The following is a 16,100-nucleotide window of genomic DNA, read 5'->3' on the forward strand; positions in this document are numbered from 1 at the left end:
ATTGTTACGTACTTTGCATGCATGCATGCGAGAATTTAATTTATATACACTGTCAGCGAAATTCGGAATTTATTATTATTGTCAGAGGTTTTAAAGGAAGTGGTAGTTTACACTTATACCCATAACTCTTAATATTTTAATGAAACAGGATTTCAACTACTTTAACAGTTTTAAAACTTTTCTTTGGTGGAAGTCAAATGAAAAATCTGAACTTAAAGCATCGACAATGGAGCTCTCATCCTTTTGGTATTTAAGCGGGTCTCAACTTACACATTATTTAATTATAATTTTTAATATTACTCTTTTGGATTTAAATTATAAGGCGTTTTAGAACAACAACAAAATTGTCTTAAATTATATGTCAATTAATAATATCAATAAATCATTAATGTTAATTTTTTTTTCTATTATACCATTAACTATTTATCATTCTTTCTTCTTCTAATTCTTTATTTGATCTTTCTAATACTAATAATGAAAGATAATTTTATAAAACAACTTGTAATTTCTCTTTTTCACACACATTAGTTATATTTCTTAATTTGTATGAAATTGTCAAAACGACGTATAATTGGGACGAATGGAATAATAGAGAAATGCTAGCAACATACATTTTAACACACACTTTTCAACACACTCTCTTTGATTGGTTAAAAGTTACATGAGACCCACTAAATTTATATAGGACCCACATGATTTGGTGGGAACCATGTGAGTTTTAACCAATAAAAAAAGTATGTTGAAAAGTGTGTTAAAATATGTATTGTTAGCATTCCTCTATTTAATAAGCATTAAATCTTTTCAACAAAGTGCCCTTTTTTGTGTATTAATTGGGTTATGTCAAGAACCTTATACTCCTACATTTCATTATAACATGTTATTCTCTCCGGCCACTATTATAAATAAAGAATCAATAATCATTTTTTAGATTCATTGAAATGTGTCTCTTCTATATTATAAACCGGATAGATCATTCATTCAATAAATCTAAAAACTGACTTTTGGTATGGAGGTATTGACTTGGGTCTTGAAAGTGTGCTCCTTTGGAATGTCTCAGGTTCGATTCTCTCTGATGCCAATTTGGATGGGCTATTTAGCCTTTTTAAAAAAATATTTTAACGGAAAAACATGTGGACTCTACATAGAGTGTTTAAAAAGCTACTTATTTAAAAGATACTTTTACTTTTCTTCCAATGACAATACCTATATGTGCTTTTTGTGTCTTTCTTGATTTAAAATACTCATGTTCATGATTTTCTCAAACTGATAATTTTTTTAAAGTATACAAAATGTATTTTAAGTGATGAACGGTAAGAAAAGCACACAAAAAATGTAAACATGTAACATTACCAATTTTAAGTGATGAACGGTAAGAAAAGCACACAAAAAATGTAAACATGTAACATTACCAATGTGAAATAGATAAAAACAAGATGTTTTTTTTTTTTTTTTTGTCGTGGCCGAGATTCGAACCCCAAATTTTGTCGTGGCCGAGATTCGAACCCCAAACCTTGCATATATTATGCATTGTCCTTACCAACTGAGCTACACTCACGAGGACAGATGGATTATTCTTTTAACATTGTTATCAATTTTGTCTGAAAAAATATTATTCTTGCGAAGAATCTACAAAAGAACAAGACCTTTTTTTTTTTTTTATAACTAAAAGAACAAGATTCTTAGCAAAGAGTAGTGTTATTTACTCCCCCCACCCCTCCTCTTATTATAAAAATCTCTATAAAAAAAAATCATAGGTATTAAGCAAAGTTGTTAAAGTGATAAATTTGTTTGAAATATGTGTTAGTTTTACATATTTATCCCTATGATAATTAATATCATAAGAGAAAAGAGATATTTTACACTTCTTTTCGGTAGTCAGTTAAACAAAGGTATTTTTGTAAAGAAATCTTTAATGCCTGTGAAATTATATATAGAGTCATGTATTTAGTGACAAGCAAATTGTTTGTAAAGGGTTTTATAATCAACGAAGAATTATATTTGTATGTTGTATCCCTCCGGTCACTATTATAAGCAAAATTTAACTTTTTAAGTTCATTCAATAAATTATGTATGTGGTCTATATATAGACTACATACATCATTTATTGAATGAATCTAAAAAATGAACTTTTGCTTATAATAGTGACCGAAGGGAGTACATGTATGCATGCAAAATTCAATTTTGATTCACCATCATCGTTAAATAATTAGTGTCAGAAGTTTCAAAATATAAAGATTAAACTTTGACCTATGACTTAAACTTTCAATATTTTAATGAAATAGGATAGGATATCAACTACGTTTAGAGTGTTAAATAGTTAATTATCTTTGGTGAAGTCGATAAAAACATTTTTAAAAAGGGTGTTCGTGGTTCAGTTTAAATAAGTATTGCGGTAAAATATCATCTAATTCAAATATTATCTAATTCAAATATTATCTCTGTTTCAGTTTTTGCTCTAAAAAAAATGTAGTATGGTTTAGTTTTAATTACTTTCTCAAAACTATCAAATAGTTTGGTTGTTCGTCAAGTTAAACTCAACTGACAATGTTGAAATTGTTAGATTAGACGCCTTCATCTGGGTTCGAATCTGAGACCTTGCAGTGTATGCAATTTTTTTTACCAAAGCTAATAAATATTATTAAAAAACCAAAAAAAGAACAACAAATAATACATTAATTTGATAGTTCATAATAATGGTAAAATAAAGATGTATTAGAATTTATATATGTGTTCAATCTGTTCTTACAAAATCAATATGAAATCAGATCGAATAATATCTGGTTTTTATGCGATCTTTTTTCTTTTTCCAACAGGCCCAATCCATTAAAAAACTGTAACAACAAAAAAAATTGTCACGTCAACTGTATGTTTGGTGATTGGGCATAATTTGACAACAAGGACTAATTGTGCTAACCGAAGAAAAATGTAGGGATTTTAAAAACATTTATTGAAATGTAAGGACTATTCTTCGAATGAAGGTAAAATGTAAGGATCAATAACATATTTAACCAATGTCCAAAGATTTTACTTTTCATCTAAATCAGTGGTTGTTGAACCCATTGAGTTGATTGAGTGATGATTGGGTATTTTGAGATTGAGGTTCAATGATTGGTATATGCTAGTAACCAATTCCCTGACACATTAACTATTGACATTTTTTTAATTAAAATACTCAAGTTTAAATCATAAAGTAATCAGTAAGTTTATATATGTCAAACTCAATTTTATCATACTTTATAATTTTATGATCTCTAAGGCTAAGACTTTGTTGGCCTAGCTCTCCACATAGGCCTGTTTTAAATAGTCCCAGGTATTAAATATATGAAAATTGTTTTTTAGACATCTAACAAATGCTTACAGACACCTTAAATTATCCAAGACATCTTTAAATACAATTAACTATCGGGAGTTTTTAAATCGGTTAAATTAATTTAAAAAGTGATTTAACTGCTTAAAAAGTGTCGAGAGGTAGTTAACTGTTGTTATACATTGAATGATAATTAATTATTGTTCAATACGTATTTGTGAGGAATTTCTAGGTGTCTAAATAACAATCCCCTAAATAGATAATAGGATCCCTGTTTTACGCAATCATAAATAAATTGTTAAAGCGAGATTATTTGAGAAGTTTGTATCTGAGTACTTTATACTTAGCTGGATCAAATTAACATGTGATTTAAGAAATCTATAAAAAAAAAAAAAACATCTTAAGTATAAGCCATCACATGTAAAAATAATAAATGCACATCTATGCTTGTTAATTAAAAGGGTGAAAAGAAATCTATGTGAGTTTTTTTTTTTTAAGGAAAGGTAACTCATTTCATTTCATCTAAAATATTAGAATGAATACAATCGGGAGGATGCAAGAAAATACTGGAACTAACATGTAATATAGACGCTTGAGCAAGGTTATGAGCGACTATATTAGGTTGTCTCCTAATATAAGCTAGAGCATAACTAGCATTAGATAGAAGCAAAGTCCTACAATTAGAGAGTAAACTTCCTAATTCATTCATATATGAGCTATTATTAAGGACTGCATTCACAACTAGTTGACAATCACTTTTGAATACTACCCAATTTAGGCCAAGGTCAAGAGCAATTTGGAGGGCTTGTTGTAGAGCGGTAGCTTCACACTCAGCTGCGGTAGTAACAGAAGGAAAGACCATAGAGTTAGCTTGGATAAGATGTCCAAGGCTGTCTCGAAAACAGATACCAACGCCGAATTTTCCTTCGGCTTCGAAAAGGGCACAATCAACGTTACACTTGATCCAATCTGTCTGTGGTTTAGACCAAACTGGAGCAGCAGACTCCACATCATCATTGAGACGATGACACCACATGCAATCGCGAACTGTATCAAGGGCTAGGACACAAGATGCATGTGCATTGACAGGTTTTTGCTCCCATAAACAAGCATTATGTGCGAGCCAAATACTCCATAAAATAGCAACAAATCTAGCACGATTGTCCACTTCAAGCGTTCTAAGAATGGAAAAGATAATAGATGAAAAACTACCGCTTGACATCATGTACGACTCTATCTTGCTCCATAAATTTGCCTCTTTCCAACAATCAGTAGCAAACTTGCAGTGCATAAACATGTGCATTTCATCTTCCAGGTCATTATTGCAAACCACACAAACTGATTGGCAATTGACTCCACGACTTTGCAAGTTAGACCTCGTGGGTAAGTAACTACGAAGCAATCTCCAACAAAAATGTTTAATTTTAGGCGGAACATGCAATGACCATATTAACTTCCAATACCAGAGACATGATAGTTTGTTCTTTGGTCTGAAATACCCAAAGACATCTTATAGGCAGATTTTACTGTGTATGAGCCATTAGGATATGCATTCCAAATAATTGTATCAGAATCAGTTCGAGAGTGCAAAGGAATTTTACAAATATCGGATGTATCTTGTGTGTTTATGATAGAAGCAATAAAGTTTCGATTCCAAGTGTTGGTTGTTGGATTGAAAAGTTGAGACACAATCATGTTGAGAAGATTGCTTGACGGAATTGAGGAAGGCCGCAAATTGTGACGAGTGCGGATCCATCGATCTTTCCAGACATTAATATCATTACCATCGCCAATTTTCCACCTATAACCAAGAGATAACATCGGCATAGTGCTCCAGATACTCCTCCATGTGAAACTTGGACTATGCCCAATATTGGCGTCCAAAAAACCGCTTCTAGGAAAATATTTAGCTTTGAGAACTCTAGTGAGGAGAGAGGAGGAGTTTGTGAGGAGCTTCCATCCTTGCTTACCAAGCATGGCAAGGTTAAAACCTTCAATGTCACGAAAATTGAGACCACCTTGATCCTAACAAGCAGTCATCTTATCTCAATTTAACCAATTTATACTTCGGCTACCATTCTTCTTCGAACCCCAATAAAATGAATTCATCATGCGCTCTATTTCCTCTCCAAAAGAGGTAGGGAGAAGAAAAACGCTCATACAGTAAGTAGGAATAGATTGGGCTATTGATTTCAGAAGCATTTCTTTACCTGCGTGTGAAAGAGATCGAGCATTCCAATTTTGGATATTTTTCCAAATGCGTTCTTTAATAAAAGAGAATATCGATTTTTTGTCTCGTCCTACCATAGATGGCATGCCAAGATACTTACCTTTCCCCATAAATTCCACCACTCCCAAGAGATGAATAATGTTGCTATAGAGTGAAGAATTTGTATTACGGCTGAAAGCGATGGAGGATTTTTGATAATTAATAGCTTAGCCACTAGCAGTCTCATAAGTATCTAGAATATTTTTGAGGGTAGTCACTTCAGAGACAGTAGCCTTGCAGAAGAGAAAACTGTCATCTACGAAGAGGAGATGAGTAATAGATGGACTCCCTGGACAGATGCGTGTGCCATGAATAAGACTGTTATTCTCATGGTGACGGATGTAAGAACTGAGACCTTCTGAACAAATAATATATAGATAAGGCGAAAGGGGATCCCCCTGACGAAGGCCACAAAGAGGAGAAATAGGCCCCACACGATCATTGTTGACAAGCGCGTGATAGTTAACAGATGAGACACATTGCATAATCCAATTAATCCAAACATTTAAAAACCTCATTTTTTCCATCACTGCTTGAAGATAACTCCACTTGAGCCTGTCAAAGGCTTTACTAACATCTAGCTTTAGAGCAATATTTCCCTCTTTACCGTTGGTCTTGCATTTCATATAATGGAGAACTTCAAAAGCAGTGAGTGCATTATCAAGAATATCTCTACCAGAGACAAAAGCTGCTTGAGAATCAGAGATGCACTTGTGAAGTATTTTCTTGAGCTGGATGGCAAGGGCTTTTGAGAGAATCTTGTATATGACATTGCAAAGTGAAATGGGGCGAAGGTTCGTCATTCTCTCTGGACGATCTACTTTTGCAATTAAAGCAATGTTTGTATCATTTAAATTAGGGGGAAAGTTACCTTCATCAAGCCACGAGCAACAAGCTTCGAAGATCTCTGTACCAATAAGAGGCCAAAACTTTTGAAATAAACCTGGATTAAGGCCATCGGGTCCTGGCGATTTGTCAGGGTGCATAGAAAAAATGGCTTGTCTGAATTCCTCTTCTTTAAAGGGAGCAGTTAGGGCAATATTATCTTCAGGAGAAATGCATTGAGGGATAGTAGCAATAATTGATGAATGATCTCCATCATTGGGTGTGTAGAGATGACAAAAATAGTCTTGGGCAATGTTACACAAGCCAGCTTGATCTTCCACATACATACCATGTGCATCACACAACTTTTTGATGGTGTTTCTCTTGCGCCTTGCACTAGCTGAAGCATGAAAAAACTTACTATTTTTGTCACCATCCTTAAGCCAAAAATTTTTGGATCGCTGCTTCCAATAAATATCTTCCTGCAACAAAACACAAGAAAGCTTGTTTTGAATGTTAGTAATAGATGCATCAGATGTGTGGTCATTGCTACTTCGGATGGTGTCAAGCTCTTTCCGTAATTTGTTGGATTCATGGCGGAAGTTTGGAGTGTTGGTTTTGCTCCATGCTTCCATATCAAGGGTGAAATTACATTGATAATTTTTATGTAGAAAAAGTTACTTTTTGATGTTTTAATGTGTTGAATACACAAATTCTAAGATAAAATTCTCATTTTAAACCTCTTACCAAGTGCCCTACGGGCACTTGTTAACATTTCCCTTTGATTAATGTCTTAAGAACATGTGTTGGTATTTTTCTTAATCATTTATGCTTGTTTAGGTTTTGACACATTTGACTGACTATCACATAGTTCCTCTTATCACTATTATAAACAAAATTTTTTTTTTTTTTCAGATTCATTAAACAACCGATGTATCTAGTATATATTATAAATCAGATATATTAGTTGTTTTATGAATTTAAAAAGTGAATTTTTTATTATAATAGTGACCGAAGGGAGTATCATTTGATAAATTTAGTTTTCATTTATTTGAAATCATGCAATCCAAATCAGAGTATACCCTCTCCGGTCTCAATTTTAAACAAAAATTTACTTTTTAAATTGATTAGATAATTAATTTGTTTGATAAAAAATACAATAAAGACCAAATACACTAGTTATAGAATGATCTTAATAATTGCTCAAAAAAAAAAAAGAATGATCTTAATAAACAAACTTTTGTTTATAATTGAAATCCGATGGAGTATTTAAATCCTTTCTAGATCATCTCAAATTCGCTATACATGTTACATTTTAATTTTATTCTTTCAAAAAAAAATGTTACATTTTAATTTTATGGAATTACTATTTATTTATTTTTTAAGGAAAAGATTTCATTAATTTGATAAGTACAGAGGACCATAGCGCCACGCATGCAAACTAGGAACAGCAAACAAAGAAGTTCAATCCTTGTGTGATCTGTCCATTTTCCTTCTTTACTAGGCAACAACAATAGGACCACTTAGTGTAAGGTACATCAATGTGTGTTTGCATTGAAATCTTCTATGTAAGATATTGACCTTTACCTAATTTTAATTTTCAAAATGATAAAATAATTTCCTGTAAAATGTTTTCAGTATTCGATCATAGTCAATGACTATATCGGTCGCAGAGCAACCACACCTGCCTGATATGTTTTCACTTTCCACGTTCATTGGTTTTAATTACAATTAACGTTTTGCATTGATTGTATTAGAAGGTGTTGTCATATGTGGTAAAATGGTTGAAATATTGAAAGAGTTTAAAAAGACCTGAGTTACATTCATGGTGCTGAGAAATTTTCCTTGGTTCAATCAACTAATAAATGTAAAAGACATGATATTACAATATTTTTTAGGACAAAATTACATTCTTAATTCATAAAAAAATTATGTCAATTAATATTTAATGATTTAAATTTATTAATTTAATATATCTTTTTATATATAATTATTAAATTAAGTTTTATTCGACAAAATTTTATTTCAAGTTTATATTTGTTTTAGTTTTTATATTTGTAAAAAATTAAATTTAAATGTAACACCTCCAAAACAAATGTAATGGTAAGGTAATTCAACTAATAAATGTAAAAGACATGATATTACAATATTTTTTAGGACAAAATTACATTCTTAATTCATAAAAAAATTATGTCAATTAATATTTAATGATTTAAATTTATTAATTTAATATATCTTTTTATATATAATTATTAAATTAAGTTTTATTCGACAAAATTTTATTTCAAGTTTATATTTGTTTTAGTTTTTATATTTGTAAAAAATTAAATTTAAATGTAACACCTCCAAAACAAATGTAATGGTAACATATATATTCTTTATTTTTTATGGTGTCCGAGGTTCGAACCCTGGACCTTACATGTATTATGCATTGTCCTTACCAACTGAGGTAAGTTCACGGAAACGGTAACATATATTCTAACACTTATATAAAAATTCCCAAAGAAAACACATATATAAAAATTAAACGTACAAACCAAAAAAAAAAAACTAAACTTAAATTAACTATAACAACACATATATTTGGATAAAAAATTTATGGTTGTTTCCTATTTTTGTAGATTAGAAGCTCGATGTCACAATGAGCTTAGTTCAGTAGATAAGGACATTGTATAATATATGCAGGGGGTTAGAGTTTGAACTTCGGACACCTCTTATTCATCTTAATAGGTGAATTTCTAACCATTAAACTACTTGATAAAAAAGGGAAATTTTACCCTATACCCCTACATATATACTTTCACCCCTACAAATTTTAAAAAGTCCAATTTTACCCTCTTTGAATTTAACAGTATGAGTTCACCCTACACGGCAATTCATTCAATAGGAGTTCACCCTACAACTTTAACATTTCCGATTTGTAGTTTTTGTCTAACAATCAGTATCAAACGTTTCCAAATTCAATCAAATTTTCAGAACACTCAATGCTTATGTTTCCATAAGCTACGCCAGAAAGCTCTTCAAATCCTTTTCAATGGCATGTGAATATCGGAAAACTAAATATGTTAATTCCGAAATTAGTTAACTGGTATACAAAGAATTAACAACAACAAAATAAAAAGCTAAAAACAAAAAAAGCTTTAAAAAATTATTAATGGTTAAGCTTAAAAAATATCATTACTGGTGAAGCTTTTGAAAATTGTTGGTGAAGTTTTCTGGAACGTGAAACAAAACTACACCCGAAATCAATAAAGCAGTTTATCGAGAACAATCCAAAACAGAAAAATCCAATTCGGAGCGTAAGCCGACGATTGCGGTTTCCGAAAGCCCTCAACTGAAACGTCAATTGCAATTTGGAACTATCAATCAACGATCCCAGAAAACCACCAATCAACAATTACGGTAAAGAGGGTGTCAATCCATCAACCATGATCGACCGGTATGGTATGAACGTGAGTTACTCTCTTCTTTCCAGAAAGGCTGTGGGACAAATTAAAATAATTGAAGAATTTTAATTTATATAAGAGGGTAAAATGGGTAGTTCGGGTTGAATGTTGGGGTGAAAGTATATATGTAGGGGTGTGGGGTATAACTTCCTAAAAAAAAGATAGAAAGTCCGATCATTTTTTCTTTTTGAGAGAGGAGGCCCGATCTTTTATTGCCCAACATTTAAAAGATAATTATTTTATTATAAATTATAAAGGTAATTAAAAGATTGAATTCAAGGGGTTTAATGAATTCCACCAAAGAACGAATCGTCAAACTTAGTTTAATTTTTAGGCGGAATAATTCCTTGCTAAAATTTAGTTTCCTCCCAACAGAACTTTAGATTGCTAAAGTCCTCTTTTCATAGGAACCAGAGGCTTAACACCCAAAAAGACCAAAATTAGGTTTCGGTTAAAATCACGAGGGTGGAAAAGAGACAAAAAATTATAAGCTACAAGCTCAAACAATTACTTAAAATAACGTCCAAAAAATCAGCTATAAACTCGTGATGAAATGTCAGTTACCGAACATATACTTTTTGAATCATGTGAGCTTATAAACTTTAAACCAGAAGCCAACATATTTGTCTTGCCAAACATATCTTAAAAAGAATATAAGTATACTATTGGTTCTAATGGAAATATACTTGAGACATACTTTGTGTGAGTATTCTAAATTTCGAGGTACCAAGTTCATTATTATGACACCAATTGAAGAAAACCATCAAAGACAACCCAATAATTTTTCCTATAAAATTTAATGAAAAATAATTTTTGTTGGTGGGTCTAAAGTGGAAATAGATCCTCTCCTGCCTTTATTGTTCAACCATCCCTCATATGTTTAATCCAACAACTGAGAGCTCATAACAAATAAAGAAATAAATAACAACAGTTTTGGAAAGAGAGAAAAACATTAGTGGCTCAGATGATGGTAGGACAGACAACAACACAGAAAATGGGTCATTGGTTAAAGAAAATGACATCTATTAACTGACAATAATTTAGAAAAATTGATGGCAGAAGATATTCCAATGATTGGAATTATTCCAATGATTGGAATATATAAGGAAAGTTTGAAAAGAGAAAGGAGCATGAAATATTCCACGCCTCATTGTTAATCTCACTCTCATTTGCTTTTCTTTTTCTTGTACTTCTTCTATTATTATACAGTAATGTGTATAGTAGATTTATGGTCTTCTCTAAATATGATGTACCACTGTAAGTGTGGTAAATATATTAGAGTTAAAATGAAGGGTCTTGCTAACGAGTGTTTTAAGGGAACTCTTTAAAGATTTTTAATTAAAAAATTATTCATTGAAAAAGTTTAATATTTCAATTTTCGATGAATTGACCGCACAAGTTTCAATATAAGCATATTATCTAAAGTCCTTAAAAAATACCCTTAAGACATTCATTAGCATTTCTCTAAAATAAATGTGTATCTAAATTTGTCTTTTGTTAGTTATTTGAGTTAAATATATTTTTGGTCTATATAATATTTAATTTGGATTCTCTATATTTAATCCATAACGAATTTTAGTCTAATTTTTGGTCTATATAATGTTTGGATCTTGCCACGTTGACATTTTATTTGACATGCCACCAACGTGGCAAGCGAGTCACATTTATTTTATTACTTTTATAATAAAGTTAATAAATTATGGGTCATGCTAACCGGTGCCCTGATTAATAAATTAAGCATACAAAAAAAGGAAATTCTTATCATAAAAGGAAATTTTGTTGACTTATTTATGGATTAATTACACAAATTTTAATACAATAATTATTATATAATTTCCCTTTTTAGTATCCTTAACCAGTGCCCCGGGGCACCGGTTAGCATTTTCCATAAATTATTAATTAACATTTAACTTTAGTTAATTTGATATTTTGTTGTCCTTTTTTTTTCTTCCCAAAATCAATATATTACGAATTAGCTCAGTTGGTAGCAGCTACCAGAGATAATTTGTGTAGGGGTTGGGGTTCAAACCCCGGATTCCCCACTTCTCATCTCATTACATAATGTGTGTGAATCTAACCACTAGACTACTTGATAAAAAAAAATCATTCTACCTACATAAGATGTACCAGAGTAGAACACCAAAGTTAATACACAGTTACAAGTCCAAGAGACAAAACAAAAAGCAAGGAAAAATTAGCCAAAGACAAAACAAAAAAATGGACAAAGCAGTTGTTGTGGGATAGTTAATCTGTGTGGATTGGTAGCCATGTGGGGACAAATCTTTGTGTTTGCGGCAATTTCAATGTCGTTCGAGGTGGGGATGAGTAGAAGAGTGTTAGGGGTTATTCATCGTTATTTAGATTGTGCACCTTTTAATAGTTTCATTGACGACAATTCGTTGGTAGATCTTCCTCTTGGTGGTCGTCGGTTTACGTGGTGTCGAGGAGATGAGTAATCGATGAGCAAACTTTGATAGATTTTCTTGTTTGAGGATTGATGTTTTAATTGGCCTAACTACATCCAAGTGGCTCAAATTAGAGGGTTCAATGATCATTGTCTGATTACGCTTTCTGTTGATGATGAGGATTTGGGTCCAAGACCGTATTGGATGCTGAAATGTTACGCGGATATCCTGGATATAAGCAGTTTGTTATTGATTAATGAAAGTCTTTTCAGGTGGATGGTGGGGTGGTTTTGTCATTAAAGAAAAGATCAAACAAATCAAATTGGTTCTTAAGATTTGACATCATAATCATACTCAAAATTTATCAGGTAGGATTAAAGTTTTAAAAATGCGTATTTCTTCATTGGACTGCAAGGGGGAAAATAATTGTTATTAGACGAGAGGTGGAAGAGCTTCATGGGCTAACGCCAAATCTTTATTCTTTATCTCAAGTCAATACGAGTATTTGTTGGCAGCAATCTCGGATGAATTGACTTAGGAAATGAGATGTGAATTCTAATTTTTTTCATGGTATTATGTCTAGTCGTCGTAGTGTTAATGCTATTACTACTATTCAAGTTGAGGGTGTGCAGGTGGAGGTGTGGAAAATATTCGCAATGTTGTTTTTTCTCATTTTGCGTCTTATTTGATTATTAATTTGAAAACATCATGACTTTATGATGTTTGATATTCGGGATTATTTAACATGTGCTATGGATTACATGGTAAAACTTTCGATATTGTTAATCAATTATGGATCAAATCCAAAGTTAAAGATTTTTTTTCCCATAACTTATCAATGAATAACTCAACCACTAATATATTTAAGAATTTTTTTTTGAACAAAACTAATATATTTAAGAGTGACATCATATGTATTCAATCTATTTGTTTCTTGATTTTAAGACACCCTTGTTTTTGGTCCTTGTGAGCTTAACTCAGTTGGTATGGACAATGCATAATATATGGAAATTTTACCCTATACCCCTACATATATACTTTCACCCCTACAAATTTTAAAAAGTCCAATTTTACCCTCTTTGAATTTAACAGTATGAGTTCACCCTACACGGCAATTCATTCAATAGGAGTTCACCCTACAACTTTAACATTTCCGATTTGTAGTTTTTGTCTAACAATCAGTATCAAACGTTTCCAAATTCAATCAAATTTTCAGAACACTCAATGCTTATGTTTCCATAAGCTACGCCAGAAAGCTCTTCAAATCCTTTTCAATGGCATGTGAATATCGGAAAACTAAATATGTTAATTCCGAAATTAGTTAACTGGTATACAAAGAATTAACAACAACAAAATAAAAAGCTAAAAACAAAAAAAGCTTTAAAAAATTATTAATGGTTAAGCTTAAAAAATATCATTACTGGTGAAGCTTTTGAAAATTGTTGGTGAAGTTTTCTGGAACGTGAAACAAAACTACACCCGAAATCAATAAAGCAGTTTATCGAGAACAATCCAAAACAGAAAAATCCAATTCGGAGCGTAAGCCGACGATTGCGGTTTCCGAAAGCCCTCAACTGAAACGTCAATTGCAATTTGGAACTATCAATCAACGATCCCAGAAAACCACCAATCAACAATTACGGTAAAGAGGGTGTCAATCCATCAACCATGATCGACCGGTATGGTATGAACGTGAGTTACTCTCTTCTTTCCAGAAAGGCTGTGGGACAAATTAAAATAATTGAAGAATTTTAATTTATATAAGAGGGTAAAATGGGTAGTTCGGGTTGAATGTTGGGGTGAAAGTATATATGTAGGGGTGTGGGGTATAACTTCCATAATATATGCAAGGTCTAGGGTTCGAGTCCCGACCACCACAAAAAAAAAGTAATTGCTTACATTTTGACAAAAAATAAAAATAAACGCTCCTTACATCCTATTTTAAATGATATAGTTTGATTATTTGTACTATCTACGTAGCATATTTTGATCATATTTTTTTACTAATATATAAAGACAAATGATATCATATGTGATATTGTTAAATTCGTCTCGATAAATATTTTTAAAATATCCATTTTTTATGATTTTTACCAATAGATAATTGAAGATTCAAATCATAATATACGTGTCACAATCAACTCTGTCACTTAAGATAGAATAATTATTTACTACTTTGTAACTCTCTTATCCTTGCCCTCATTTTGTTTTCATTTATTCTATCTTGTTTACCCAAAAACTACTAATCCTAGTACATTCTATTCACCAATCAAATTGTGAATATAATAAATTTTTACCAAGAACTTATTTTAACATAAATAATATTTGTACAACTACTTTATAAAAAAAATTAGGATAATTTACTCTCATACTTTTATTGTGTTCTTATTTTCTTTTTATGATTTTTCTATCATGTGCAAGTTTGGTTAAAAAGTTTTAAAAAATAAGTTTACATTGAAACTTGTCCATTTAATATACTAGCGGAAACTTCTCTTTATTATTCTAGTTTTCATGTCAATATCCATATTTCTTTTATATATAGTAGCAGAAAGACGGGCATGTGCGCTATTTTTATTGCGCTAACGCGTGTCGATTATCAATCATGTTTTATAGAAATTTTGCGTGTAAATTACAAACAATATTTTATATAAATTTTTTGACATAGATTAAAATTATAAGTATAGATATTTATGAATTTCAAATGTAACAAATTCAACAAACCATATTTATCTTTTTCAATGACAACAATTATAACACTTTTTTTTAATAACACCAGCAATATAACATTGTTATAGAAAATTTTATTTAAGAGTATAATTGAAATAACAAAAAATCAACCCAAAATCCGTCCAAAACCCCTTATTCTCTTTGTATATAGTATAAATATATAATTTAGTTGTCCTATAAATTAGTTGTTCAAATAAGATATCTTTAATTTTAAGAAGGAGAATGCTAAGCACTGCCAGTTTCCCAAGGACATTGATTAAGCATTTAAAACAAGTAAGTTTTTATGAAAAAATTGTGTAATAATTACTTGATCAAAAGTAACAGCTTATATTTCCAACACAAAATTTCTATTTGTATATTCCTTAACCATTGCCCTGAGGGCACCGGTTAGTAAGACCCTTTTAAAAAAATGTTAATGAGTATCCTTAAAACATTCATTAAATTACTAAAATAAGTGAATTTGCATCAAAATTTGTGTCATTATAGATAAGACAAAAATAAAAACTTACATTTTCAAGATAAAATTTATACTAGACCTAATTTTAAGCTTTTAAGCATGGTTAACTAAACCTAATTTTAATTACAGAATCTTTTCACCTTTCACCATGGTGTCACTTCCTTTTTTTTTTTTACTTTTGCCACTCCCAAAAGATGAGGTTTAGGAAGCACATGGTGTGCATGCATACTGATAGTACAAAGATTACTACGCGATTCCCCGGATAATACTTTGGTGACATAATGTCACCGTGACATTAAATCTGGGCCACACAAAGAGTTGTGTTGTGTGGCCCAGATGTGTTGTATGAGTGACATTAAATCTGGGCCACACAAAGGTGTGTGTTGTGTGGCTCAGATTTAATGTCACGGTGACATTATGTCACCAAAGTGCCACCCCGATTCCCCAATGTAGCACAGATGTCAGAGCCAATAGCACAAGTGAAGCCGCCTCAATCTCACCATCTATGCTTTCAACGGCTAATTAGATTGACTTTGAATTTTTTCATTAGTGTAGGCTAAAACAACTTTTTAACATAATCTCAAACAATTTTTCTTGATTAATGCAAGTTGTGGACTTTTTCTTGATGACTTTTTCTATAGCAAATCCATGACCATCTACGACT

At 31.3% G+C, this 16,100-nt stretch overlaps 1 protein-coding gene across 1 annotated transcript; it reads right to left on the reverse strand.

Moving 5' to 3' along the window:
- Positions 1 to 3,815: 3,815 nt before the first annotated feature.
- On the reverse strand, positions 3,816 to 4,529 carry LOC146955814 (uncharacterized). The gene has a single exon (XM_085748973.1). The coding sequence runs from the start codon at positions 4,527 to 4,529 to the stop codon at positions 3,816 to 3,818; it is 714 nt and encodes a 237-aa protein (XP_085605099.1).
- Between the last annotated feature and the right edge of the window lie 11,571 nt (positions 4,530 to 16,100).

The sequence above is a fragment of the Medicago sativa genome, chromosome 1 (genome assembly GCF_051527215.1).
Source record: "Medicago sativa cultivar Bolivia chromosome 1, Bolivia_mono, whole genome shotgun sequence".
NCBI lineage: Eukaryota > Viridiplantae > Streptophyta > Magnoliopsida > Fabales > Fabaceae > Medicago > Medicago sativa.